This window comes from Strongylocentrotus purpuratus, unplaced genomic scaffold, assembly GCF_000002235.5.
Source record: "Strongylocentrotus purpuratus isolate Spur 01 unplaced genomic scaffold, Spur_5.0 spur5_scaffold_21, whole genome shotgun sequence".
Classification (NCBI taxonomy): domain Eukaryota; kingdom Metazoa; phylum Echinodermata; class Echinoidea; order Camarodonta; family Strongylocentrotidae; genus Strongylocentrotus; species Strongylocentrotus purpuratus.
In genome coordinates, this window is record NW_022145607.1 from 34,428,829 (window position 1) to 34,456,443 (window position 27,615).

The following is a 27,615-nucleotide window of genomic DNA, read 5'->3' on the forward strand; positions in this document are numbered from 1 at the left end:
CTTGTTTCTTGTAAATTTGACGTTTTAAGAACAAATTCTCCCCCCCCCCCAACTCTCTCTCTCTCTCTCTCTCTCTCCGGCTTCTATCTCCCTATCTCTCTCTGTCTCTCTCTGTCTGTCTGTCTCTCTCTGTCTCTCTCTCTCTCTCTCATAATTGTTTTGTTTTGTTGTTGTTCTTGGTTTTTTTTGTATTGTTTTTGCTGTTGTTCTATTTTTTTTGTTTTGTTGTTCTATTGTTCTATGTTGTTCTATTTTCCTATCAATTCAGCGGAATTAGAAGAGTTTATATTAAAGGGTCGATCAGAACTTGCTTTTTAGTAACAATTTGACAGTTCATGTAATTTAGGTCTATCTATATCATTTACACGACGATGTCAGATGGTGATGATAACAATAATGGTAAAGATAATTCTGCAGTCCATTAGCCTATCTGTCCGATTTTACCTCTCCTATCTATGTTTGTCCCGAGTGCCCTGCCCCTGCCCCGCCCCTGAATATCCGCCGCGTCATCGATCGTATACATTTATTTGAACCTAGAGCTCTGCCCTGCATCTGCATTCATGCACGAACGACTCAGCTCAGCTCACGATTTCCTCTTCTTTCTTCTTCAATTTCAGAGATAATTTAAGATTTTAAAGGTAAGTTTTTGACTGCATTTGTTTTCATTAGACATTACAGAGAACAAATGTTTATGGAATTTGGTTGCAGAATTACCACCATATCTAGTTGTAAAAGTTTTGAGGTGCGTCTCCGTCAGTGCAGTTTTTCGGCGGTACCCCGCACTCCGGGCCCGCACTGCTAAGCTGCCTGAACTAAGCCTAGGGGTTGAATTCCAGCAGTAACGGCCTCGCTGTCTGGCAATACTGCTGACGACTATTAGATCTAATTATTATTAAAGTTGATCTACACACAATGTAAATAAGGTATTCTTGATCATTTTTGGGTATATCGCAATTATATATATATATATAGGGTCTATATATATATAATATCGCAGTTGTCGACAGTCTAGTTGCAGACCGCAAAATTGACCACGCCCACGGCATCAGAAAGACGAGGGACAAAACCATTTATCCAGACATGGATCGAATCCAGATCAATCCTGATCCTGCTGGAGTGTACAACTCTACATAATTATACACAAGGCAAGGCTACTGGTCCAGATGGTCCACAAGCAACGTTCCTGAAGGAACTTGCCATGGTACGTTGGAGCTTACAGTTACACCTATCTAGTATCTTCACTATCCTCTTTCAAGCATCAGTCGACCAAGGCATCATTCCTGATGACTGGAAGAACGCTGATGTACCGGTACTGTAGATATAAAGCGGAAAACTACAGACCAATCTCACTGACCTCCTTGGAACATATTGTTTGCAGTAGTATTCTTGACCATCTCGACAACCATTACATCTTAAGTGATGCCCAACATGGCTTTCGTAAGAAGCGCTCATGCACATCTCAACTATTACTAGCTGTGCATGATCTTGCTAGAGGTATTGAGGATGGCGAACAACTTGATGTTATCCTTTAGGACCTGTCAATTTTGTCAAAAACCTTTGACAAGGTTCCCCATAGTAAGCTGATGTACAAAGTCGACTATTATGGAATCAGAGGCAATATCCATGAGTGGATTGATAATCTACTCAGCAACCGTTCCCAGAGGGTTCTGCTTGAAGGAGTAAAGTCACGTACATCACCTGTTCTTTCAGGGGTTCCTCAAGGTTGCATGGTCCGACCTCTGCTCTTCCTCCACTTCATCAACGACCTCCCCGAGTATGTTTCAGCACAGTCTACAGTGCAGCTCTTTGCTGATGACTAAAATATCTTGATTTTGGTATCGGATCAAACAGAAAATATGCGATTAAAAACTACCCTGGCTTCCCAGGTAAGTTTGCTTTGCCGAAAAACGTCCACAGGCTAAGTACTCTGCCCAATCTATGACACCAGTCGCCGATAGGAAATCTAGCAGGTGTTTTAAGATAAAGGTGAGTTCTGGTCATCCGATTGCATTGTGACAGAAAAGATGTGGAATGGATCAGAAAAAGTTGATGATATAGCATGTCAGTATTGGTGTGTAGGACTGCAAAGTTCTGGAGTCACCGAAATCATAATAAATTTTGCCCAGTCTTGGTAAAGCAAAAAGCACTGTACGCAGAAAGATGTATATGGGACTACACAAATGGTGTCGGAGCTACTAACCTTGATTTCCTAATCTTTCTATGCTCATTACTCAGCCAGCATACATTTTATACCAAAATTGTTTGGCATATGACATTTATTTGCAATCTTGAACATTCAGTGTAATTTTCGTTTGATTTTGTGAGAACTAATTTTCTTTTTTTTTACCAGAACTCACCTTTATCTTTAACTGGTAAGTTAAGAGATTAAAGTTCCTTGCTCACCGGGCCATGCGTAGAGTTGCGTAGTGTTGCGTACCGACTACGTCTAGCGTACGCTGTCCTACGTAACTATACGCTGAAGAACGCAACGTAGCATGTGAGATGGACGCAAAAAAATCAACATGGTTAAGTTTTTGCGTACTTTCGTCGTAGATGCAGAAAGTACGCTTCTTCTTTTTTTAGTTCGAAATTTAAAATTTGATATTGTTTTGTAGTTATTTAGATGGTGTTTGTCGCAAATAGGCGTGAACGTTGTATGTTGAAAAGGTGTGTACCCAGAGTCTCTAGAAGTACGCACCCCTTTCCTCCATTCTTTCATTCTAGTCGGGATGGTCCATTCAAGGAAAAGGAGAATTTGTTTAAAACTTGACAAATTTAGCGTTACAAGAGATAGACAATTATTACTTGGGTTACCCGTAGTAGTTTGGTACATGCTTTGATTGTGACGTGAGGCATATAACGTTATGACGTACATGTATCGTAGCACACAGATTGAAAGAAAGCAAGAGGTGCATCGATCTCAATCTATGTCATGTCTCGATCTCGAGCATGTTATCAAAAAAGAAAATACTTTGAAAGAATGAAATTATCGTACCCATACATTAAATATTCAAATTAACAATGTGATAAGGAAGGTTTTATACATCAAGGCTTTTGATCTAATTATATTCTATTAGTTCAGTAATTTCTTTGTTTAAATGGGAAATGGATTAAAGATTCATTAATTCCTTCCTTCATTTTTTTTTGGAAGGGGGAGGGGGGGGGGTTATAATTGTAGGCCTATGTCGTGGCAGCTGATATCTTTGTAGTCTCCTAGTATTTACTTTCTTTATATTTCAAAAGCTGCTTAATAATGGATGGTAATGAAAATAATGGTAGGATAATAGCAAGTTCTAGAAATGCTTTACCTCCATTGTAATCTGCATCGATCTTCTTTCAATATATTTTCTCCTATTTTCTAAATTAACAGAAAATGCCAAAAAGAAAATATACAGAGGCATCACTGGCGGAGGCCATTAATAGAGTTCGGCTGGGCGAGCTCTCCCAAAGACAGGCTTCGGCAGAGTACGGTATTCCGAGGGCAACAATGTTCGACAAGGCATCAGGTCGACGACCCCCTGAAATGTGTGCCATGGGGCCATCTCCGTACTTGACCGTGGATGAGGAAGCGAGAATTGCAACCTGGGCAATTCAGATGTCTAAGATTGGGTATGAAAGGACCAAGCCCCAAATATTACAGGTAATAAGATACACCAAAATACAGTACCATACTTAATGATAAAATACAATTCCACAATCGGCGTGTTTAAATTGTGACTTTATGGAAGATAAAATAATAAAGCTCAATTCTGATTTAGATTGAAGATTCATATTGAAAGTATTTCAAATTAATTCAACAAATTGTTCATTTCATTTGAATTAATTACATCATTAAACATTAATTCATATTACGATTATACTTTTTCTTCTTTTTCTTTTCTTCACCTCATGCAGATGGCCCAGCAGATCATCCGAGAAGATGGGAGACCCAACCCTTTTAAGGAGGACAAACCGGGGAAAAATTGGTTTAGCAGATTCATAAAGAGGAACCCCACCCTTTCCCTGAGGACCCCCCAAGCTTTAGGCAAGGAGAGGGCAGTACTCACCCCTAAAAAAATTGACAGGTGGTTCGAGGGACTTCACTCCTACCTTGTCGAACAGAATGCCGTCAGCATCCTAACCTCACCAGATCGGATCTGGAATGCTGATGAGAGCGGCTTTGCTCTTTCGCCGACGAGTGGCAGGGTCATAGGAATGAGAGGGGCAAAGAACAACTTAAGTACTTTGGAGGCGGCATCCGCAAGTGGCGTCTTCTGCCCCCCGTTTATTATCTACCCAGGGAAGAGGGTCTCTCGTAAATGGAGACCGATGGAAGGAGCACCGGAAAGTTGGTTTTATGGCTTCAGTGAGAGTGGATCGATGAACTCAGAGCTGTTCCTCTCGTGGCTCGCAGACCACTTCCATCCGTTTTTACTGAGCCGTGGAACCCACTTTCCAGTGCTCCTTCTTGTGGATGGTGATGCTAGCCATGTTGATCTTCAAGTAGCCCAGTATTGTCAAGATAAGCAGATCATATTGTACCGGATTCAGGCGAACGCGAATCATGTCATCCAACCACTAGGCCTGTTCGTCTTTGGCCCGTTGAAGAAAGCGTTTAAGGAGAGGAAAGGAGAGTGGAAGGATGGTCATTCTGGGCAGTTTGTCACCAAGGCTTCCTTCGCCGGCGTGTTCGCCAAGGCTTGGGCGGACATCAAACCTGAGTTGGCCATAGAAGGATTCAGAGCAGCAGGCATATTCCCTTTTACTAGGGGATATTGCCGGGAGAAGCTGGCTCCGTCACAGGTGCTTACCATCCAAGCAGCACCACCTGCAAGAGCCGCTGCAGCAACACAAACAGCCGCCGCAACACAACCACAAGTCGTCCTAGCACTTCTAACAGCCTTCCCAGCACCACTACCTGCTGCACCACCAGCTGCACCATCCGCCCAAGAAGCACCAACACAACCACAAGTCGTCCCAGCACCACCACCTGCAACAGCCATTCAAGCACCACCACAAGTCGTCCCAGCACCACCACCAGCTGCACCAACCACAACAGATAATCCCGCCATGCCAAGAAGATCTTCTTCGTGTCCAAGGCCACCTAACTACGTTTCCTCGGCATTGGACAGGTCCCTAAAATCCCCGGAAGCTACGAGGATGGCATCGAAGAGGAAAGCGGGAGATGAGCTCCCAGAAACCATCTCTGTTGCACATTTGATCAGTTACCAGAAGAAGAGGCGAGAAGACAAGGAGGCAGGAGAGGCCATAAAGAAGAAGAAGAGAGAAGAAAGAGAAGTCAAGAAGGCAGAGAAGGAGAAGAGGAATGGAGGGAAGAGGTCCAGAGAGGAACCCAGGGACGAAGAAGTAGACGAGATGGTGTGCAGCAAGTGCCAAGATCGTTTTTATCCAGCTAGGGTATATCCTCAACTGCGACGCAATTTTATGACATTCTTATTGATTTGTAACTAACTAACATTATTTTTTAGAGCCAATTTTGTTAATAGGGGTCTATTATTTTTTCTTCAAACATCAGACTTGTCTCCATACCATTTGAGATGAATTTTTCTTCTTCTTAAATGACTTTAAAGCCCCACTGCACTTCTTATAGCTACTTGCGCCATCTATATAGCAAACAATGCCTAATCGATGCCCCATGGTCCCCTTTTTCTTATGTTAATTGTGAGCTGATTTGATGAGATGAGATAACCACCTGTCAGTGACCATGCAGGGAGGTTTAATCCCTCCTAGTCAAACTAGTGAAGAGGGGCTTTAAAGGAGTTCCCGTCCAATGTGTGCTGTTGAACCCATGAAAGAATTTTAAATCTCGGTTAAACCTTGGGTTGGCTGGACCAGTCTTGATTTGACATTCACTAGACTAGCGATTACTCTTTGCTTGATTTTTTCAAAAGTATAGGGCTAGGTTTAGGGTTTGGGTTCAAGTAAGGGTTAGTTGTTTGGACTAGGATTATTGATGTTAAGAAATTGTTTTGTGTAGAAAATAGACCGAAAGCTTCCGTCTCTGATATCGGCGGTTGTTCCGCTGAGACTAAATCCGGCTTCACTAACTCCCTCTATAAGGAAGGTTGACACATGTCAGTTTTATTATAGAATTCCCCATACTAGATGGTTATTTCTGTCTATGATACTAGAAGCATATTGTGTAGAACTAGGCCCCTGTTTCATCAAACTTTTTATCAATATCAAGTTCGATAATTGTTATAAGCTACTGAAATCCTGCATTTGTTTGGCTGTGAGCAGATGTGTCATAAATAAACATGTTGCAGCTGTGATTGATAACAAGTTTTATGAAACAGGGGCCTTGACCAATTTATTAAAAAAGAAATGAAAACAAAAGGTAAGGCCTAAAATAAAAACTTGTTGTATTGCCCTTTGGACCTACCCCAAAATCTGAAAATCTACGGTCAGCATTTTTTTTTTTTTTTTTTTTTTAATTAATGAATAAAAAATATGTATTTTGTTTGTTTAAAAGGGATATAAATGCATAAAACCAAATTATTCCAAAATTCTCACTTGTGCAAACCATGGGTGATTATGAGGTGAAAAAGATATCAATGTAATGATGACATTGAAACACATGTATTAAAGCATTAAAATCTGAAAAATATCGGCCAAAAGAGGGCAAAAAAAAAAATTAAAACAAAAAAAACATTTCCGACTGACCGACCCATGTTTTGGCACCCAAAGGGCAATACAAGAAGTTTTTATTTTAGGCCTAAACTGAAAACTTAGCATGGAGCCTATGCATAAATTCTTTTCTTCTACTTTCTAGGACCTTCGATTGCAGAGGGTACCAATGATGATGATGCAGGCTGTGCAGCAAACGGGTACGGGAGGACCGGAGGTACTGAGCGTGGCTGAGGTACCCATCCCCAAGCCTGGACCTCATGAAATCCTCATGAGAATACATGCATCGGCGATAAACAGAGCTGATACCCTTCAGGTGAGATTGACATAAATGTTTTGCCAGGCCCAGCATTTACAAGTCTAGTAGTCACTAGTCAATTACTGAGCCCCCAAGATCTTAATGTGTACCAATTGTGTACAGTTAGAATGTATTTTTTTTTTTAAAGACCTAACAAATTTTTAACAAACAATATATGGGCTAACAGTTAATGAGTATGAATGAAATAAAGGATAAAGCAGAACCCAAGTCTGACTTGAGACTAGAGTGGGCGTTAAAGAAATATTATTTGCAGCTCGTATTTAGAGTATGAACCCATGAAATTAAGAGCTAAATACTTGTTGGTGATTGGTAAACTTTGAGTCCTAACTACAACTGGGTTTTGAAAGAAATTGAAGTGGGATTAGGCATGGCATTTTGAAGAAGTAATTCCAACTTGACCACGGTAGTAGTAGTAGTAGTAGTATTTATTTTCGTATAAAAAACATAGTAAAAATGCATAAAATACGATGGATAGCCCACATTCAGCTAACCCGACATGGGAAAGCTGGTCTTCCGTGGGGTCCGGAACAATTACATAAACAAAACAAAACATAAATACATTATATGAACAACAGTAAATACATTTTGAAGAAAGAACAAAAAGAAGTAATATAAGATAAAGGGATTTTTAAAAAAATAAAAAAAATAAAAAAAAACATTTCATAAAAAACAAGTAAGGGGAGCCTTCCAAAGTTGCGACTGTGCCCGGACGCGTCGGGGCGCGATGAATAGAACAGTCGCGTCTCAAGAGACGCATTGAGGCGCAAAGGGGCGCGAAGGGGCGCAATAGTCACCCTCATCTGATTCTTGCATATGAAAAGAAACTGTCTATTGTTGGTATAAACCCGCTCTATTCTTCTTGCGCCCTTTTGCGCCCTACCAGGCGATGGAAGATTATCTTTCGCGTCATTGTTCTCGCTCGGGATGCGCGGTACAGCTTAAACTTGATATATAGCAAGTATTTGTCGGCCAAAGCCTGTCTTCCCCTCCTCCGGTTCTCGTTCTGATAAACACTCCATTGTTTGTAAAAACTTGATGTATTCTTCTCGCATCGCGATCTATTCTTCTCGCGCCGTTTTGCGTCGTAACGGGCGGGGTATTATCTTTCCAATCATTGTGGAAGCTTTGCGATGTACATTGCTACAGCACAGCATGAACTTGTCTGGTGGGAGCGTCTTTGTTTCGGGGGGCAATCAACACACATTTTATTTTTGTTGGGTTTAATACGCCTCCTTTTAATTTTTGTGACGACTGTATGAAATGTGAAATAAAGATGACTATGTACGATTAATGGCTGTTTAATTGCGAGCTTGATTGTCCCCAACAACAAAAAATAAAAGGCGAATGATGTGAATGAATACATGTATGCGGTTATAGTTGGCAAATTGATTACTGTTTAGGACGCTTGTTATGTTTGTAATTTGAATGATTATCAACATATTTGTATAATTCCCACATCGCGATATTATTCTAGCGTCCTAATAATGGACAAAGGAATTATCTTTCTCTCCCGTCATTCATATTCACGCTACGCGTTGCCACAGCCTGAGCTTGGAAGAATATATATTTTGTCAGTAAAATCCTCTTTTTTTCTTCTTCTCCTCCCTTGACTTGGTTCTAATAAATTGAAGGTTTGCTTATTAGGGATAAGGAGGATAACATCAAACAAAACATCAAACAAAAGATCTACTTAAGATGACGCTCTTTTCATTTCAACTCGCTGTTTGATAAAGTAGAGTTCTGTATGGAGCGAATACAAAAGAAAAGTTCGCTCTAAAGGAAAAAACATAAAATGCTGTGGCAGGATATCACGCCAGAGATTTGCCTTCGAAAATTGCCCGTCCTTAATGCGTTTTAATATAGTATTAATGACTGCTTTGAGAGAAATAGTTGTTTTATTACGCTCAAGGGAAGGTTAGAATTGTGCTATTCCCCGAGGCTTGCCGAGGGGAATAGCCCAATTGTAACCTTCCCGAGAGCGTATGAAAACAACTATTTCTCGAATATTAAAGCAGTCATTAATACTTTTATATGCCGAAAAAAAATAGACTAAAAAATGAAAAATTAAAAATATTTATCATTTTGTCGAAGACGGGATTCGAACCCTTGCGTACGTACAACAAGAGGTGTACCGAAAACCAACGCTTACACCACTCGGCTATGGCCCGCCGTTAACATGCTTGGCAGTTTTCTCCAATATATACATTAAAATGGATTGAAACCGGCTTCGCGTGTGATGAATGCTTTGCAAAAGCTCCATATACGGACTCTTCTTTTACTTTTGCAATGCATATTGGCACGAACTTAGATCAAGATCTATCGGCAGATGTTGTTTTTTTGTTTTTGGAAGTTTATTTTCGTCTTCATGTCAACAATGCAAGATAAAATTGTCGGTAAGATCGATCGAGATTCAATTGTATTGAAATTACCGACCAATCCTTCGCACACATACGGCATCCTCCATCGCTCAAACCATTTTTTAACATGTAAACCTATGGGGTAACCATGGAGGCTGACCAACTTTTTTTAATAACCATGGTTATTAAAAATATTGAAATGTTTTATGCATGGTTACCGAGAATTTTACAGGAACAGTTGAAGTTTATGAATGCAATTCGACCAATCAGATGGCTGGATTTCTTAAGTGAGGTATATAAATCATAATAATTCCATAGCTCTTTTTAAAAGTGGAATGAATAGAAAAAAGAGTCTAGGAACTATATCGAGATTATAAAACATGTGTGTCATGAAGATGTAAACAAAAAGCGTAGCTTGATGGCGATAAAGTTGAGCAGCAAATGGAAATGCCATACAAAACATTAAGCAGTTCATGGTGATAATTTATCATTCGACTTCTACTTTGCGCTATATGTACTAAATGATCGCAAAACGGGCAGGGACACAAATACAAACATCGAGTTCTGCTCTAACATTCGAATCATTTATTCGTAGATTTGTATAATTAAGTGGCGAAAGTGAAATTTTGAAATCATACTGCATAGATACAAAAACATACCAAACATGTTTTGATTCTTAATCCAAAAAAAAAAAAAAAAAAACACACGCAAATTTTAAAAGATCTTTTTAAAAGGAGGGAGGCGCTTGAGCCCAGTGGTAGAGCAGAGCAGCTCGTAACCGGGAGCTCCCTGGTTAGAAACCAAGTCGATATGCTAGTGCCCTTTGGTAAGGCATAACTCAACATTACATTTCGTTCGGAGAGGTCTTAAAGCCGCCGGTCACCTGTTTGCCTAATTCAGAGCATATGCTTCATGTAGCAGTCAGGTAAAAAAAAAAAAAAAAAAGCAAACGGTACAGGAAGCTACCTTTTATGGATAGGCCTAAATTGAGGTTTGACTTAACTAGGGAGAAGAAGGATAACATCAAACAAAAGATCTACTCATGATGACGCTCTTTTCATTTCACCTCGCTTTAAGATAAAGTAGAGTTCTATAGAACGAATACAAAAGAAAAGTTCGAATGCTGTGGCAGGATTTCACGCGGCCGAGCAAGGCTATTGTTTGATCGCTATAATTGTCCGATTTGCTATAGATTCTTGTTTAGGTACACTATTAAGGCTGCGTATTATGTGTGTGTGTGTGTGTGTGTGTGTGAGGGAGGGGGGCGGCGAAGTGAACGGCCGGACGTAAATGGCAGAGGCCCATCAGGAGGGCTCCGCTCGCTAGTTATAAGGACCGCTATTCATTGGACAACTATTCATGAAGACCGCTATTTGTAATTTTAGAACATGGTCATTATGCATAAGGGTCATGAATTCGTAATACGATATCCCCCTCCCCAAAACTAAATAAATAAATAGAAAACTAATGATGCAATAACAAATAATGCCCGGTAATTGGTGATAGCCGCCTATGAGCGGAACAATGGGCGCACCAACTATTAGCTGCTCAAAGAGCTGTCTTTTGTCATTGCGTTGCAATAACAATGTCCTTGTAAAAGTTACATGTACTATAACATCCGTATGCTATATAACACCCAATGTGAACATGACGTGTTCAGGCCTTATAACTAAATACAGTGCACCAATGCAGTGCACGTTAAAACAAGAGACTTTACTAGCGTTAGCTAACAAATATGAAACGTCAAAACCTCACGAGCAATTGATGACAACAAATTGTTACGTCAAATGCCACCACCAATACAGTTTCTTCACGAAGAAATATTCAATCAAATTTCATGTTTGGAACATATATAGGCGATTTCGAATGGTTCGAGGTGAAAATAACGAATATCGTGTCCGATAAACACTCCTTCTTTCTTCAAGGTCCCATACGATTCAAACATAATTTACAATGTTTATTTGCAAATAATAATCTCTCTGGGAGTATATCGATTTCCCCGATAATGCAGATATTCGTGTTTTTTTCGTAAAATTAGTTTTATAATTTTGCATAGAGACAGTGTTCCTTATGATTCGAGCAGAATTTTGGTGAGTGCATTTCGAAAAAGAGCGTCTTCCATCTACCGAAACGTTTTGATAATGCAGGCTCCCGACAATACGATTATCATTTTTGTAATATCTTTAATTTGCAGATGTTTGTTCGTTTCGTATGACATATTTATAAACGCCCTATAATCGTATTTCAAGCAGAATCTTACAATGTCTTTGATTATAAGTATTTAGATTTAGAGAACCTACGTTTCTATTCTTTAAATCGATCTTGCATGAGAATGAACAGATTGATGATAAAGATATATGACCTATTTTGATCGGATGACAGAACAAAATAATGCAATATGAAACAATAATGTGCCAAAACATACAGAAAGAATACAATTATACATATCGTTTCTGTTTTGTTTGTGAACAAATTAATATAATTGAAGTATTGAACACATTGATGAACAGAAATGAACAATCATGCCAACGTCAATGCCTAAAACACTTCGATGTTGGGAGGGAAATTAACAATCAGAATAAGAATCTAAATCAATGTCATGTACGTAAAATAATAATGAAACAAATCAGTAGCCAAAGTGAAAATTTTAGAGTCAAATCTTTCAAGACGAGAGCGGACACACACGCGGGGATTACATGAATAACTAATGCGTTTGAACGGGCGCGAAAGCTTTTCAAAGTTAAGCTCCCATTCACAAATTCACAATTCACAAAGAGCGCTTCGCCGTTAAGCGCACCGCCCCCCTCCCCCACTGAGTGTTATGTAGGGTACGCATATGCATATTCCCTCCTTTTGAAAATAGCCCCCTAAGTCCGGTGTGTAAAGTCAATACGGGCCGGACTTTTGTGTACTAGACGAGCCGGACTTTGGTGCGTGAAAAGTACCCCTTTATAACAATAAGTCTCCAAACAATAGCCAGATTTGAAATTCATATTGTGAGCATGTGCTTAAACAGTTATATCGGGATTTCCTGGTTATATTGAAGACGTGGGCTAATATTGTGTACATGTGTGCCCAGTATTTCTCCCTGATTGTTCGACCAACATTAAATTGCCATTGTCCAGCTGACTTTTCTATAGGCTTTTCTACCCTCGGCGCTGAAGGACAGTGGCGGATCCATGGGGGGGGGGGGGGGTTATTTTGTTTACCTTTTCTGGGGTTTGCCCCCCCCCTGGCGCTCAAGGGGGGGGGGGTGCAAATTTTAAAATTTTCGAGGGCCAAAAAAAAAAATGTGCTCACTACCCCCCCCCCCCCCCCCCCCCCCCCCCCCCCCCCCCCCCCCCCCCACTGAGCGAATTTTCGGCCGGCGCGATTTTCAAATTTTCGGCCGGCGCGATTTTCAAATTTTCGGGAGCAAAAAAAAAAAAAAATTGTGCTCACTACCCCCCCCCCCCCCCTCCCCCCTCCCCCTCCCCCCCCCCCCCCCCCCCCCCCCCAACTAAGCGACTTTTCGGCCGGCGCGATTTTCACATTTCCAAGAGCAAAAAAAAAATTGGGCGCCCTCCCCTAAGAAATCCTGGATCCGCGCCTGCTAAAGGGATTGCGGAAAATTTAAACACTATTTGTGTTTCGTGATGACCCAGTAGAAGATGAATAAGGGCTAGCCCCCCCCCACCCCTAAAGAAAAAAATGGCCCAAAACAACGCAATCATTATAAATTCCGTCTACTACTTGATACCAACACGCGCATGATGGATCATTATTTAGACAGCTAGTGAGACAGTTCTGTTACGAGAAGCAATTGAACGAATTGCCATGGCTTGTATTATTTGTTTTAGAACGCACTACGCTCTTTCGATACCACGTGGCCCCAATTAAGCACAATATATACGTATTTCAGTTCTTCTCAACAATGACCTAGATCTAAAACTGGCCGCGGCTGTAACCCCCCCCCCCCCCTTCTTCGTAAAGAAATATTCGTTAAAATTCTTTGGAACAGAATGATAAACTAATTTCTTCTTGAGATATGTTCGAGGTGAAATTTCAAACATTATTTCCTGGTAACGCTCTTCTTTTTTTATGCATGTTCTATTCTTACGATTTAGGCATAATTTACTATGTTGATTTGCAATTGATAATCTGCCTGGGAGTTTTGCGATATCCCCGATGATACGGGTACAGTGTATTTAATTTTGTTCGTAACATTATTGTTTTGCAAAGAAAGAACATTCTGAAAATGAGCGTCTTCCTTCTAACGAAACATATTGATGATGTTCCCGACAATACGGATATCATATGCATAAACAAAAATCGTAATACAGATAAAACGCTTTTTAAATCAAATTCGAGGAGAAACTACGACATTCTTGATTAAGTATCATTTTCAACATCAAGGATTTAAAAATACGTTATCTAATTTTAAGAAGATTCAAAGGATCTATGTATTGAAATAACAGACTGATGATATAATTATATGATTTATAATGATCATACGACAGAACTGTTTACAAGATGCAACGAAAATTAAAGAAAACAAAACATGCGATAACATCGCTAGAGGAAATATACACAATTTTAATGTAATATGAATCAAATAAAGTGTCAAAACATGCACGAGGAAAACAATGTCAGAGAGAGTGGGGTAAGTATAAAATAAAGTTGTTTTTGTCGTGAACAAATCAATTTGTATTAAAATTAATATCCTGAACACAATCATGAACAGAACAGGAGGAGATGAAATAATGAACAATCATGTCAACGTTAACGCCTACAGAACTCCGATGTTGAGAGGAAAATAAACAATCAGAACAAACATTGTAACCAATGTCATGTACGTAAAATAATATTAAAACAAATCAGTAGCCAAAGTAATGCTTTTCAGAGTCAAATCTCGCAAGACGAGAGCGACACACAAGCAGGCACTATACATGAATAACTAATGCGCCGGACCGGGCGCGAAAGGGCGCGAAAGCTATTCAAAGTTTAAGCTCCCATTCACAAGTGTCAAGTGCTTCACCGGGGCGCGCCCCGGCGGGGTAATTTCGTAACAATGAGACTCCAAACAATAGCCAGATTTTAATGAGCTGGGAACCATCTGAAGTCCTCTCGTATCCGACGCAAAAAGGCGCAAATGGGCGCAATAAGGCGCCTCCTTTGTTCTCATATCCTGCTCTGCGCCCCGACGCGTCGCGGCACAGTCGCAACTTTGGAAGGCTCCCCTAATCATAACAAAATAAGGAGGGGGACCATGTGCTACTGTAACAGTTCTGCAATCTTAGATTTGACTTTATTAACACTAGGGGAAGATTTGATATGAGGAGGAAGTGTGTTGTAGGCCTTTGCGTTTCTATACTTGAATGATCTTTTGAGGTAATTTGTTCTCGGTTTGGGTAATTTTATTTGAGCTCCAATTCGGGAAGGGTAGGAATGGGTTCTCAACTCAAATTCATTTCTTAAATACTCGGGGGTTAGATTATTCATTATTTTATACATAAGATACGGTCACAAATCAATGTGTGTGTTCCTTTATTTAATAGCCATCGTGGTCTTATGCTATGGTCACATTAGCCAAAAGTTGCCTGCCCGGCGGCCGAGCGGCGAGTTTTTAACCAATTCTGCCCGGCGGCGGCCGCCCAGGCACCGCTCGTTTTTAGGGCATCACCCGGTCGCCGCTGAAGTTTTAGCGCGGAGTTAAAATTTGGGCGGCGCTTGCTCACTTTTCACTCGCCGCCCAAAATACGCCTGGTGCCTGGTCAGTCGCCGCCCGGGCACCGACCTAATCGCTGGGCGATGCCTAATTCCAGCAGCGACCGAGCAGGCTACTGATCGGTCGGTCGCTGCTCTGATTTGTTACCATAGCTTTAGGCACTGCTTCATTTTATTAAGGCTAAAAGCCAAACTACCAACAACAACATAAAGGATTTGAAATCCTTACTAAAACTTTGTTGATGCAAATACATTCTATTGAGAATACACCGCTTTACTAAAATATTCAGATTTTATGCATACTTTTTAAACAAAGGTTGTTCTTGACAACCCAAAATATTGCCTGAGGCTTGCCTGACATAGAAAAAGTAATGTATGCAGACTGGTCATCACTAGTTACCCAGGAAAGAAACATTCATAAATTTGAATATGTTAGTGAACAGGTCTATTGTTTAAAGCCCCACTGTCCTACTTGTAGCTACTTGCTCCCTCTATATAGAAAAATTCCCCAATCGGTGCCGGCTTTCATCGAAAGGGTGCGGTGCGGTGCGGCGTGGTGTGGTGTGCTCAACGCACCCATTCGATAAAAGAGGGGGGCCTTTTCTCGAAAGGGTGCGTTGAGAGCGGAGTACCGTTTTAACACACCCTTTCGATGAAAGCGGGGGGGCTTTTCTCGAAAGGGTGCGTCGACTAGTCTTTCGCATCAGTCGTTTAAAATGAGGATCTCGGACAGAAGGTAATAGTTGCCAATTTAAGTATATCGAAAATGTATTAAATAAAATGGAATGGTCTTGATTACAGAGTGGTCTCTTTGATGGGGGAGACAGAAAGAAGGAAAAAAGGGAAAGGGAAAGGGAAGATAAAAGGAAAGAAAGAAGAATAAGAAGAGAAGAGGGAAACGGGGGGGGGGCGAAGGACTCTTGCCCCCCCCCCCCCCCCGCCAAAAATAAATCAGAGAGAGAGAGAAGGGAAAGGGAAAGGGAAAGAGAAGATAAAAGGAAAGAAAGAAGAGGAAGAAGAAGAAAAGAGGGAAACGGGGGCAAAGGGCTTTTGCCTCCCCCCCCCCCCCCCCCCCCCGCCAACAAATAAATAGTAGAGAGAGAGAGAGATAGAGAGAAGGGAAAGGGAAAGGGAAAGAAAATATAAAAGGAAAGAAAGAAGAAGAAGAAGGAAAGATGGATACGGAGGAAGGGCGAAAGGTTCTTACCTCCCCCCCCCCACCCCCTCCCGCCAAAAAAAATAAATAACAGAGAGAGAGAGTGAAGGGAAAGGGAAAGAAAATATAAAAGGAAAGAAAGAAGAGGAAGAGGAAGAAGAAGTTGTGTTCTGCCAGTGTCACAAATAGATATATAAATATGCTCATCTGACCGTTATTTATTGCCCAAAACCCCTGAGCTTCCGGGTGCTCCACCCCTGGACCCCACGCCAATTCGTGACCCCTGTGTCACAAATAAGGTATAAAATAATAATTATTTAATGGACAAAACTCCTGAGCTTCTGGGGGCTCCGCCCCCTGGACCCAACACCAAATTGTGTCCTGCCACTGTCACAAATAAGGTATAAAATTATGCTCATCCGACGTTAATTTTGATGTTTAATACCCCTGAGCTTCTGAGGGCTCCGCCCTGGGAAAAAAACGTGTAAAAAAAAAACACGTTAATTTTTACCGTTTTTGGGAGATACCCCCCCCCCCCCTGGCGTTCAAGGGGGGGGGGGGGGTACGATTTTTCAAATTTTTGAGGGCTCCAAAAAAGATTAGTGCTCTCTAGTAATTTCGCGACTACTCCGGAACCGCGGCAGATATAAAGTTTTTCTTTCATGACTTTTTTTCTTTCGAGTCTTACGCATCTTTTGAAACATTTTTTTGTTGAAAATCGGACGTATAATTGCGGAGTCACGTGACCTTTTGTTTTTGCATGTCAGCCCTAAAATCGCTCATTTTTGTGATTTATGTACCAAACATATGGAAATACCATTTATTCTTTTAAAAAAAGAGAAAACATTGGTTATTTGGTCTTGTTTCAAGTAAATGTGTTTGATTTTGGGTAAAAATCGTTGAATTGTGGATAGAAATGAAATGAAATAACAAAATAATATAATACATAAATACAAATTATCAAAACAAGAGATAACATAGGGATAAACTGGCTCTTCCAACTTTGTTGTCGTATTATTATTGTAACGAATATATGAAGTGAAAAAGAACGCTCGAATATGAATTATATATGATTTATGGGTAAAAATGTGAATTCTCTGACCTTGTTTGCATAAATTACCATAAATATGCATTTTCGCGGCGATCGGCTGTGAACGGCCGAGATCTTAGAGGGACCCCCCCCCCCACCCTCAAGTCCACTCCAATCACATTGAAAAAAAGTATGACTTAAATCATCTCTCTCATCATTATACCGCTATAGTATTCATGTTTTTAATATTATTTATTGTCCATTAAACAAGTTCATAGAGAAAATACTTATCTCTCTGCAACATTAAAAAAAAATCTTCATTAATATGTCTTAATTTGTATTGATAGCCTTGTGGTCGCCAACAGTGGCGAAGGCAGGGGCGTCTCCAAAGGGGGTGTGGGGGTGCGACACCCCCCCCCCCCCCACCTGTCAGGATATTGTCGGTAAAATTGCGCTGCCGTCGGGAAAAAAGAGAAAAGGGGGAGGGGAAAAAAGAGAGTAAAAGGGAAAGAAAATAAAAAAAGAAAAAGAAAAGAAAAAAAGAAAAGAAAGGAAAGAAAAGAGAAGAAAGAAAAGAAAGAAAGAGAAAAACGAAAAAGAGGGAGAATAGGAAAGAAAGGAGGCAAGAGCCCTATGCCCCCGTTACCCTCTTTTCTTCTTCTTCCTCTTCTTTCTTTCCTTTTATATTTTCTTTCCCTCTCCCTTCTCTCTCTCTCTCTCTCTCTCTTATTTATTTTTTTGGCGGGAGGGGGGGGGGGGGTGGGGAGGTAAGAATCTTTCACCCTTCCCCTTATCCATCTTTCCTTCTTCTTCTTCTTTCTTTCCTTTTATATTTTCTTTCCCTTTCCCTTCTCTCTCTCTCTCTTATTTATTTGTTGGCAGGGGGAGGCAAGAGCCCTTCGCCCCCTTTCCCTCTTTTCTTATTCTTTTTCCTCTTCTTTCTTTCCTTTCAGATTTTCTTTCCCTCTCCCTCTCTCTCTCTCTCTCTCTCTCTCTCTCTCTTATTTATTTTTTTGGCGGGAGGGGGGGGGTGGGGAGGTAAGAATCTTTCACCCTTCCCCTTATCCATCTTTCCTTCTTCTTTCTTTCCTTTTATATTTTCTTTCCCTTTCCCTTCTCTCTCTCTCTCTTATTTATTTGTTGGCAGGGGGAGGCAAGAGCCCTTCGCCCCCGTTCCCTCTTTTCATTTTATTCTTCTTCCTCTTCTTTCTTTCCTTTTATATTCTCTTTCCATTTCCCTTTCCCTCTCTCTCTCTCTCTCTCTCTCTCTCTCCCTTTCGCCCTTCCCCCGTTTCCCTCTTTCCTTCTTCTTCTTCTTTCTTTCCTTTTATATTTTCTTTCCCTTTCCCTTTCCCTTCTCTCTATCTCTCTCTCTCTCTCTACTATTTATTTGTTGGCGGGGGGGGGGGGGGGGGGGGGGGAAGAGGCAAAAGCCCTATTTGCCCCCGTTTCCCTCTTTTCTTCTTCTTCCTCTTCTTTCTTTCCTTTTATCTTCTCTTTCCCTTTCCCTTCTCTCTCTCTCTCTCTCTTATTTATTTTGTTGGCAAGAGCCCTTCGCCCCCTCTCGCTCTTTTCTTATTCTTTTTCCTCTTCTTTCTTTCCTTTTAGATTTTCTTTCCCTCTCCCTTCTCTCTCTCTCTCTCTCTCTCTCTCTCTTATTTATTTTTTGGCGGGAGGGGGGGGGGTGGGGAGGTAAGAATCTTTCACCCTTCCCCTTATCCATCTTTCCTTCTTCTTCTTCTTTCTTTCCTTTTATATTTTCTTTCCCTTTCCCTTCTCTCTCTCTCTCTTATATATTTGTTGGCAGGGAGAGGCAAGAGCCCTTCGCCCCCTTTCCCTCTTTTCTTATTCTTTTTCCTCTTCTTTCTTTCCTTTCAGATTTTCTTTCCCTCTCCCTTCTCTCTCTCTCCCTGTTATTTATTTTTTTGGCGGGAGGGGGTGGGGGGGGGGAGGTAAGAACCTTTCGCCCTTCCTCCGTATCCAATTTTCCTTCTTATTCTTCTTTCTTTCCTTTTATATTTTCTTTCCCTTTCCCTTCTCTCTCTCTCTCTCTCCTATTTATTTGTTGGCGGGGGGGGGGGGGGGAGGAGGCAAGAGCCCTTCGCCCCCGTTTCCCTCTTTTCTTTTATTCTTCTTCCTCTTCTTTCTTTCCTTTTATATTCTCTTTCCATTTCCCTTTCCCTTCTCTCTCTCTCTCTCTCTCTCTCCCTTTCGCCCTTCCCCCGTTTCACTCTTTCCCACTTTTCTTCTTCTTCCTCTTCTTTCTTTCCTTTTATCTTCTCTTTCCCTTTCCCTTTCCCTTCTCTCTATCTCTCTCTCTCTCTCTGATTTATTTTTTGGCGGCGGGGGGGGGGGGGGGGGGGGGGGGGGCAAGAGTCCTTCGCCCCCCCCCCCGTTTCCCTCTTCTCTTCTTATTCTTCTTTCTTTCCTTTTATCTTCCCTTTCCCTTTCCCTTTTTCCTTCTCTCTGTCTCCCTCATCAAAGAGACCACTCTGTAATCAAGACCATTCCATTTTATTTTATACATTTTCGATATACTTAAATTGGCAACTATTACCTTCTGTCCGAGATCCTCATTTTAAACGACTGATGCGAAAGACTAGTCGACGCACCCTTTCGAGAAAAGCCCCCCCGCTTTCATCGAAAGGGTGTGTTAAAACGGTACTCCGCTCTCAACGCACCCTTTCGAGAAAAGGCCCCCCTCTTTTATCGAATGGGTGCGTTGAGCACACCACACCGCGCCGCACCGCACCGCACCCTTTCGATGAAAGCCATCGGTGCCTGTTGGTCCCCATGATCCTTTATTTCTTATGTTATTTGAGAGCTGAGTTGATGAGATAGCCACCTGTCAGTGACCTCGCTATGTGGTCTAATCCCTCCTAGCCACACTAGTGTTAATAAGCTACAGGTGTATAATAATAATCTGATACACCATATACTTACTTTACATATATTTGAATAGTACCAGCAGGTTTGATAAAACCCTAGCTGGTCCATGGCAAATGCCCTATCATGTTCCTTCTCTGTCACGTTTTCTGTATTTAGAGGCGTGGTTTGTACCCTGTCCCCCAGGGTCAACACTCGTATTTGGACTAGAGGCTGCGGGGGAGGTGTGTGATCTCGCCAACTCCACTCCGGGCAAGTGGAAGATAGGTGAGAATCTTTTATTCTTTGAACATCATTTAGCTTGAGCCCCCTCCTGTAGATGCTATAACACTGCTAATAGTCTTCTAACCTTTCTATAAGAGCTTTGTTTGAAAATAGAAATCATGATTGATGTAGTATTTTTGAAGCAGTAATACTGTTATAAGAAAGTGTCCCTTGTTTAATAAATGTACACATTCTGCACTTCCAGGGGAGCATTCCAGTTAGTCGCCCTTTTTACTGTAAATTTTTAAATTAAAGGTACACATTTTATAGTAAAATTTGATCTTAAATGGCCTAAACATTCTATGAGGTGGGGGGGGGGGGGGGGTAAAGTTAATGTTTTTGTATACAATATTAAATTGTTTTATCTCAGCTTTATTATGATATGTATTAACTAATTTGAAATGAATATGAAATTTGAAAAAATTAATAAATTCCATTTATATTATGCCAGGTGACCGAGTCATGGCCCTTCTTCCAGGGGGAGGCAATGCACAGTATGCAACGGCCCATGAAGATCACCTGATACCTGTTCCTGATCACCTGACCATCCAACAAGCAGCTGCTATCCCTGAAGTGTGGCTGACCGCCTTTCAGTTGTTATTCTTTGTTGGTAGGTTGAATAGGTTACGATCGATGTCGTAATGTTAAATCAGTGTTTTAAGAACGATGTTTATTTTTCAGCCTATCCTCATATATTTCAGACTTGTAATTTGTTTGTGATTAAAGGGTTTGATCAACCCTATTAGGGTTTACAAATGTAATTTCTTTAATTTTGTAATAGTCTGATGCGAGTAGAATATCATTTTGGAGAAAAAAACCCTGCTCTTGCATTTTTTTCAATCATATGCCAGGGGCCCGTTTCACAAAGCCTTTTTTTCAATGACAAATGACAAAAATCAGTGACAAATCTGCTGATAACCAATCAGAAGCAAAGATGTCAGTAGCTTATAACAAAAACTGTCATTTGTCACTGATGACAAGTTTTGTGAAATGCCACCCTGGTGTTGATTTTTCGGATTGATTCATCAGAGATAGATTATTGTGATACAGCCAATTTGCTCAGTTAAGAACATCCAACAGTAGACTGTATCTGAACGTATAATTCCTAGATAAGGTTCTATATATGTTTGTAAATTTCAAAAGGAGAACAAGATTATATATTCGTCTTGCTTGACAGATGAGCATGCATGACCAATGCTGTCCTATTATAGCTTCAAAGCTAATTAAGGAAATCATTGATTTGGTCTTATACACTCCAGGGGGTGTTTAATCACAGAGACTAAGATCAACTTTAGGTTGGACTTTACTTTGGCAGGCTGTTTATGCCACTGTTCACTCTCACCATTTACTGGCATTGGTCTCTCAAGGGACGTACAAGTCATGGTTACAAATCTACAGAATTTATGTTTTTTCATTGTACATTATCGAAGGAAAGAATATTATCTAAAGATCATAATTGAGAGACCAATGGTGAGAGCTACCAGTGGCATGAATGGCCTGCCATAGTTAAGTCCAACTTAAAGTCTATCTAGTCTTTGTGAAACACTTCCCAGATATGATAGTTACAGTTGTTTGTTATGTAGTATTTATGAAAACTACATGACAAACAGACACTACACTTCATATCGAACTCCAACCAAGTCATGCTTCTATTATGTCATCCTACAGCTAGCCTGAAGAAAGGAGACATAGTCTTGATTCATGCTGGTGGAAGTGGTGTTGGTACAGCAGCCACTCAGCTCGTGAAGGAATTCGGAGGAATCCCTATCGTGACGGCTGGTACCGAGGCTAAGCTACAGAAAGCTAGGAGTCTCGGGGCAACGGAGGCTTTCAATTACAAGGAGGTGGATTTTGCAGAGAAAGTTCTGGAGGTTACTCAAGGTATGTTTCAAGTAAAAGTAACATTCCTTGATTGAAGCGGTGTCCTGAGGGTGCTTCACAAAACCTTTTTTTTAATGACAAATAACAAAAATCAGTGAAAAGTCTGCTGATAACCAATCAGAAGCAAGGATTTCAGTAGCTTATAACAATTCTGTCATTTGTCACAGATGACACGTTTTGTGAAACACCCCCCTGGTCTTGCCAATACGTCACAGGACTGTGGATCACTTGGGCAAGACATTAATCTACATTTGCCACTCTCTACCTATGTGAAGTACATGGGTACCCGGTATGATTTAGGAAGAAATTTCTTGAATGCTTTAGCGCCTCATAATGGCTGCTCAGCTACAGCAGGGTAATAAAATGATACCTTGTATTAAGTGCAGGAGAGTATATTTATATAGTAACTGCACTTTATAAATTGACCTATTACCAGTATTATTATCATTGATTCTTTTGAGTAGAAGCAGAAAATCAGAGAAACAGATGACTAGTGAAACATTTGACAAAAGAAACTTAAAAGGATTAAGAAATTTCTGCCATTTATGATTAGGAAAATCATTTATAACACAACATTAAAGGTAAAGACCAGTTTGGAAACTGCCCCCTCTCAAGAAATGAAATGGAAGCCCTTATTACCAATCATGTGATAGAATATGTTTTGACTATTACGTGATCATACAAATTTTGCTGAGAAACCGCCTACTAATTGATATATGTGGTAAATTATTATATCTATTTGGACCTGATAAATATAACGCACGTGTCGCGCATGTGTGCGTAGCCCCATATACATCTTTCTGTGTAGTGCTTGTAACTTTACCAAGACTGGGCCAAATTTCTCATCATTTTGATGATTCCAGAACCTATCAGTACACACCAATACTTTTATGCTAGATGATCAACCTTTTCTGATCGATTCCACAACGTTTCTTTCACAATGCAATCGCATGACCATAACTGGTCTTTATCTTTAATGTGAATATTTAGCAGACAAAATCTATTTTCCTTCCTCTTTTATTTATATCAATGCTCTGCATTATATCTAATTAGGGAAATAGACAGGTACTTTCTTCTTTTTTTTCATGGTAGATGTGATACAAACATGATTTTTAATATATTTATTTTGACCATATGATTTTGATTCAAAACAAAAAATATTGCTCCTGCTGGTTAAAACGGAATAATTTTTTATTATTACACATATCGTGAATAATCAAGAGAACGTATTTGACAATTCCATCCTAGGAAAAGGCGTAAACATCATCTTGGACTGCGTTGGTGGATCATACTGGGAAAAGAATGTGAAGGCCTTCGCTCCTGACGGTACATGGGTGCTGTATGGATTGATGGGTGGACGGAATGTAGAGGGCGCCCTACTGGGTGACATTCTTCGTAAACGCATCAGCATTCGAGGCACTACGCTCAGACCAAGATCTGATCAGGTACGATATTTTTTACGAAACAGGCCCCAGTTCTTAGTTCCCACACTAATCACTTACTGTTGAAAAGAGGTAGACCCAATTTTTAAAGATTTTTATGAGAAATATAAAACTTAATGAATTGAGATATAGTATTCAACTATTGCATGAATTTTGTGGTAAAAGCAGAAACAAGATTGACACATGTCCAAAGCATCATTGTTTACTCTGTTTTGCCTCTTGTATTTCTTAATTTTTAGAGATCGGGTTTTCATAGCTGCTAAGTTTACAAAAGGTTATGATTAACAGTAACACAAAACCTAAATGCAACTTGATTTTGAACTAATTTCTGAACTAATATGTATATGTATATTTACATATATTTTATAAGCTACTGAAATTATATAGTTTTATTGGCTGAGAGCAAATTTGTCAAATAATTTTTAGCATTTGTGATTGATAACAAGTTTTATGAAACAGGGCCCACATCTTCATGTCCAAAAATGATAATCACATACATGTACTGATGAGAGGTAGACCCAAATTTTATATAATTTTTGGAGAAATATGAAACATATTGAATTAGGCTGAATATTCAACACTTAGTAAATTTTGTGATAAAAGCAGTAAAGAGATTGCCACTATTCTTTTTGGGCCAAAAGCATTGTTGTTTACTCTGTTTTTGCCTCTTGTATCTCTTAATTTTTAGAGTGTGGTCGTCATAGGTCCTGAGTGGAAAATAAGATTGTGATTAAAATTAACGCAAGACTAACTGCAACTTGATTTTGAACTAATTAGGACAGTATATTTGCACCTTCCATTTTATTTTATTTTTAATATTAAAAAACAACAACCTATCTGCACTTCTTTGGCCAGGAGGGATTAGACCTCCCTGCTTTGTCACTGACAGGTGGTTATCTCATCAGATCAGCTCTCAATTAACCAAAGAAAAAGAGGATCATGGAGAACCAACGGATACCACTTAGGCATTGTTTGCTTTACAGAGGGCGCAAGTATATAGCTACAAGTAGTGCAGTCCCATTTTAAACACAGCTTTTTATGCAAGAGGACCTATCTATGCAATCTAATCATGAATTTGTTCCATTTCCCGATTCAACATATCATTATCCATTTATCTCCATCCAGTACAAAGCCGAGTTGGTCAAGGCATTCACCGAGAAGGCTCTCCCTCACTTCACACCCTCATCCCCAGGAGAACAACCTCACTTCCAGCCGATCATTGACCGCGTCTTTCCCCTGGAGGAGATCTCGGCGGCCCATCAGTACATGGACGAGAATAAAACACTGGGTAAGGTCACACTCAGTGTAGCGCACACCACCAGCAAGCCTTCAGATGAGCTATAAGCCCCACCGAGGTACCGTTCACATATATGGCGGAAATCACTGCATTTCTTTTGTTGGGGTATGGGGTTAAAAAAAAAATATATAATGTCATAAGAGTAATATGTTTCGCATTTCTGTATTCCATAATACACAATCAATGAGTATGTGTGTGACGTTTTTTGGGTGCATCTACGTTTTATCTTCCCTTCTTGTCACTCATGAACATGTAATAAAAAAAACGCTGAAATTCCCTGTGTTGCGTGTGAACAAGCTATCAAGGTCCGTTCAGATATGAAGCAGTAAAAGGGTTAAAGGGGAAGTCCACCCTGATATAAAGTTGGTTTTAATAAAAAGTAGCAATATGAGAGAAACAGTTTAGTGAAAGTTTGAGCAAAATCTGATTAAAGATATTCAGGTTATGAATTTCTCAATTTGTAATCAATGAAACACAAATTGGCAATGTTGCGGCAGATCATGCGAGCTCCTCTCTCATTCGCTCTTTATTTTCTTTCTTACGGGTATTGATGAAGTAATGGATATTTTCGCATATAGGGTTTGTATTTGCAATAATTACTTAGGTGTGGATGTATATTTAAAATTTTCTTCATGGAGAATAGAATTATACATTAGCAAATGGGAGGGAACCTCACAAGATATCTAAGACAGAGTTGCCATTTTGTCTTTGATTGAACACAACCTCAAAAATTTAAACTTTTTTTATTTTCAATCTTATTTCGCTCAGACTTTCAGACCTGTTCCTCTCATTTTCTGGCATCTATTAAATTCAACTTTATATCAGGCTGGATTTCCCCTTTAAACAAAACTGCCACCACAAAACCATTGTGCTCTTTTGCATTCCTGTATGTTGTAACACACAGATCAGTGAATATATATGTGTAATGAGGATGATTGTTTTTTGGAGTTTTGATTTTTGATCTACCTCTCGAAATATTGCCTCTTGCCTGTCATTTACGCACCGAGTTTTCATCTTTAAAACAATTAAAAAAAATTACTGCATTACGTTTAAACAGGGCCATAGAAGACGGCTAGTGTTATGGTTCACAACGAATATTTAATATTTTGTTAACAAAGTTCTACCGGTATGTGTAATATCAAAAACAACATATCATGTACTGTATAGTTAGTGAAAATCTATTTTCATTACAGTTTTGTGCCTTAGTACTGTGTTCTTATAAGAATATTATTGTGCATAAATATATTTCCTGCTATTCAGAATCATACCTAACACAACACAGGATCATAACTTTTTATAATTTTTTGAGATTTTTGGTGTATTCAATAAACGGAACACAAGACTTTAAGAATTTAAGATAGGGGTTACCTATGGGGAGTCTGTAGACTGACTGTCCTTGATTATTTCATACATGAAATTTCATATAGCGGTATTGCATCTTGTTAACCAATTTTAAATTTCCTCCAATCCATAAAGGAGGTGTGGTTGTTCAGTGGTAGAGCGATGGTCTCTAAACCAGGGGGTCCTGGGTTCAAAACCAAGTTGATGCACTAGTGCCCTTTGGTACGGCATTGATCCTCATTACCAAGTTCCTCTGAGAGGTAAACCCAACCAACCATCTCAATCTATATAGAAGAGGCAGCAGAATTTCAGAAGAAACAATGTGACACACGACATGAAATTTGACCCCATGGCCAGTCTTTAATACTTCATACCGGTATTAAAGTTAATTTGTTGCCAAACTCTATGAATAGATTCATCATATTTGCTCTCTTATGTCAAGGTGACATAATTTCTTGCAATATTTGATATCAAAACATCTTAACATTTTGCTGTTTTACATTGCGACATCACAATTGTCAATATCTTACGCCAATTACGATTACATTATATGACAATAAACATCGATGAGTAACACAATGTTTGAAGCATGGTTAACTTGTTTCGAAACAAAAATGTAGAAGAAATGTTGGTTCACCACATCATAAGTGTAATTGTCTGTCATCAGACTTTAGATCGTGTTGTATACAATATTATGGCTTGTGTATTCTTATGTACGTGATCTGTAAGTAAAGAAATACAATATCAATAAAATTCACAAATTTTCTTAACTTTTCTTCATTGTGTTCTGTTTATAAATGCCAATTTCAGAATGATTTGTTTTATCATTTGCAATTTTTCCAGAAATAAATAATCTGCTTATGATTTTGTTGTCGACTTCCTTCACTCTAAAATAAGTGGGGAAGATCTTTGTTGGGTTAAAAAAGGGAACATGCGTTTCTGTTATGAAAGATTTTCTTTATATTGGCTTTAATTGTACCCAACAAACATACATGTCTCCCTTAATTCTACCCAACGTGTCTAAAATGTTTATCCAACTCTGTTTACTGAAATACAGCAGTCACAGCGGTAGAGTTGGCGATTTTAGAAATTGATAAGCGACTTTATATTAGCGTCTTCTTTCCCTACATTAAGAAAGTATGGTTGAAAGGTTAACCGTCTAAAACCCACGTGAATGATAAATTAGTTCAGTAATTCTGATGCAATAGACGGTTCTAATCTCCCAAATTCTAAAGTTGTACCTGATGATTTTTTACTTCTTGCAAATCAAATGGGTTTGTGATGGTGGATAAATGATGCAATTGTGTAT

General features: G+C 39.8%; 2 protein-coding genes across 2 annotated transcripts; both read left to right on the forward strand.

The window, feature by feature from the left end:
• The first annotated feature begins 528 nt into the window (after positions 1–528).
• Positions 529–20,908, forward strand: LOC115928039. The gene is made up of 6 exons (XM_030994581.1): positions 529–638; positions 3,371–3,640; positions 3,895–5,397; positions 6,773–6,943; positions 20,241–20,348; positions 20,797–20,908. Exons 2-5 carry the CDS (start codon positions 3,374–3,376, stop codon positions 20,289–20,291), a joined length of 1,992 nt encoding a protein of 663 aa, XP_030850441.1. The 5' UTR covers positions 529–638; positions 3,371–3,373; the 3' UTR covers positions 20,292–20,348; positions 20,797–20,908.
• On the forward strand, positions 20,808–25,012 carry LOC591462 (quinone oxidoreductase PIG3). Its single transcript, XM_030994354.1, has 4 exons — positions 20,808–20,955; positions 22,014–22,226; positions 23,475–23,671; positions 24,794–25,012. Exons 1-4 carry the CDS (start codon positions 20,808–20,810, stop codon positions 25,010–25,012), a joined length of 777 nt encoding a protein of 258 aa, XP_030850214.1.
• Positions 25,013–27,615: the final 2,603 nt, after the last annotated feature.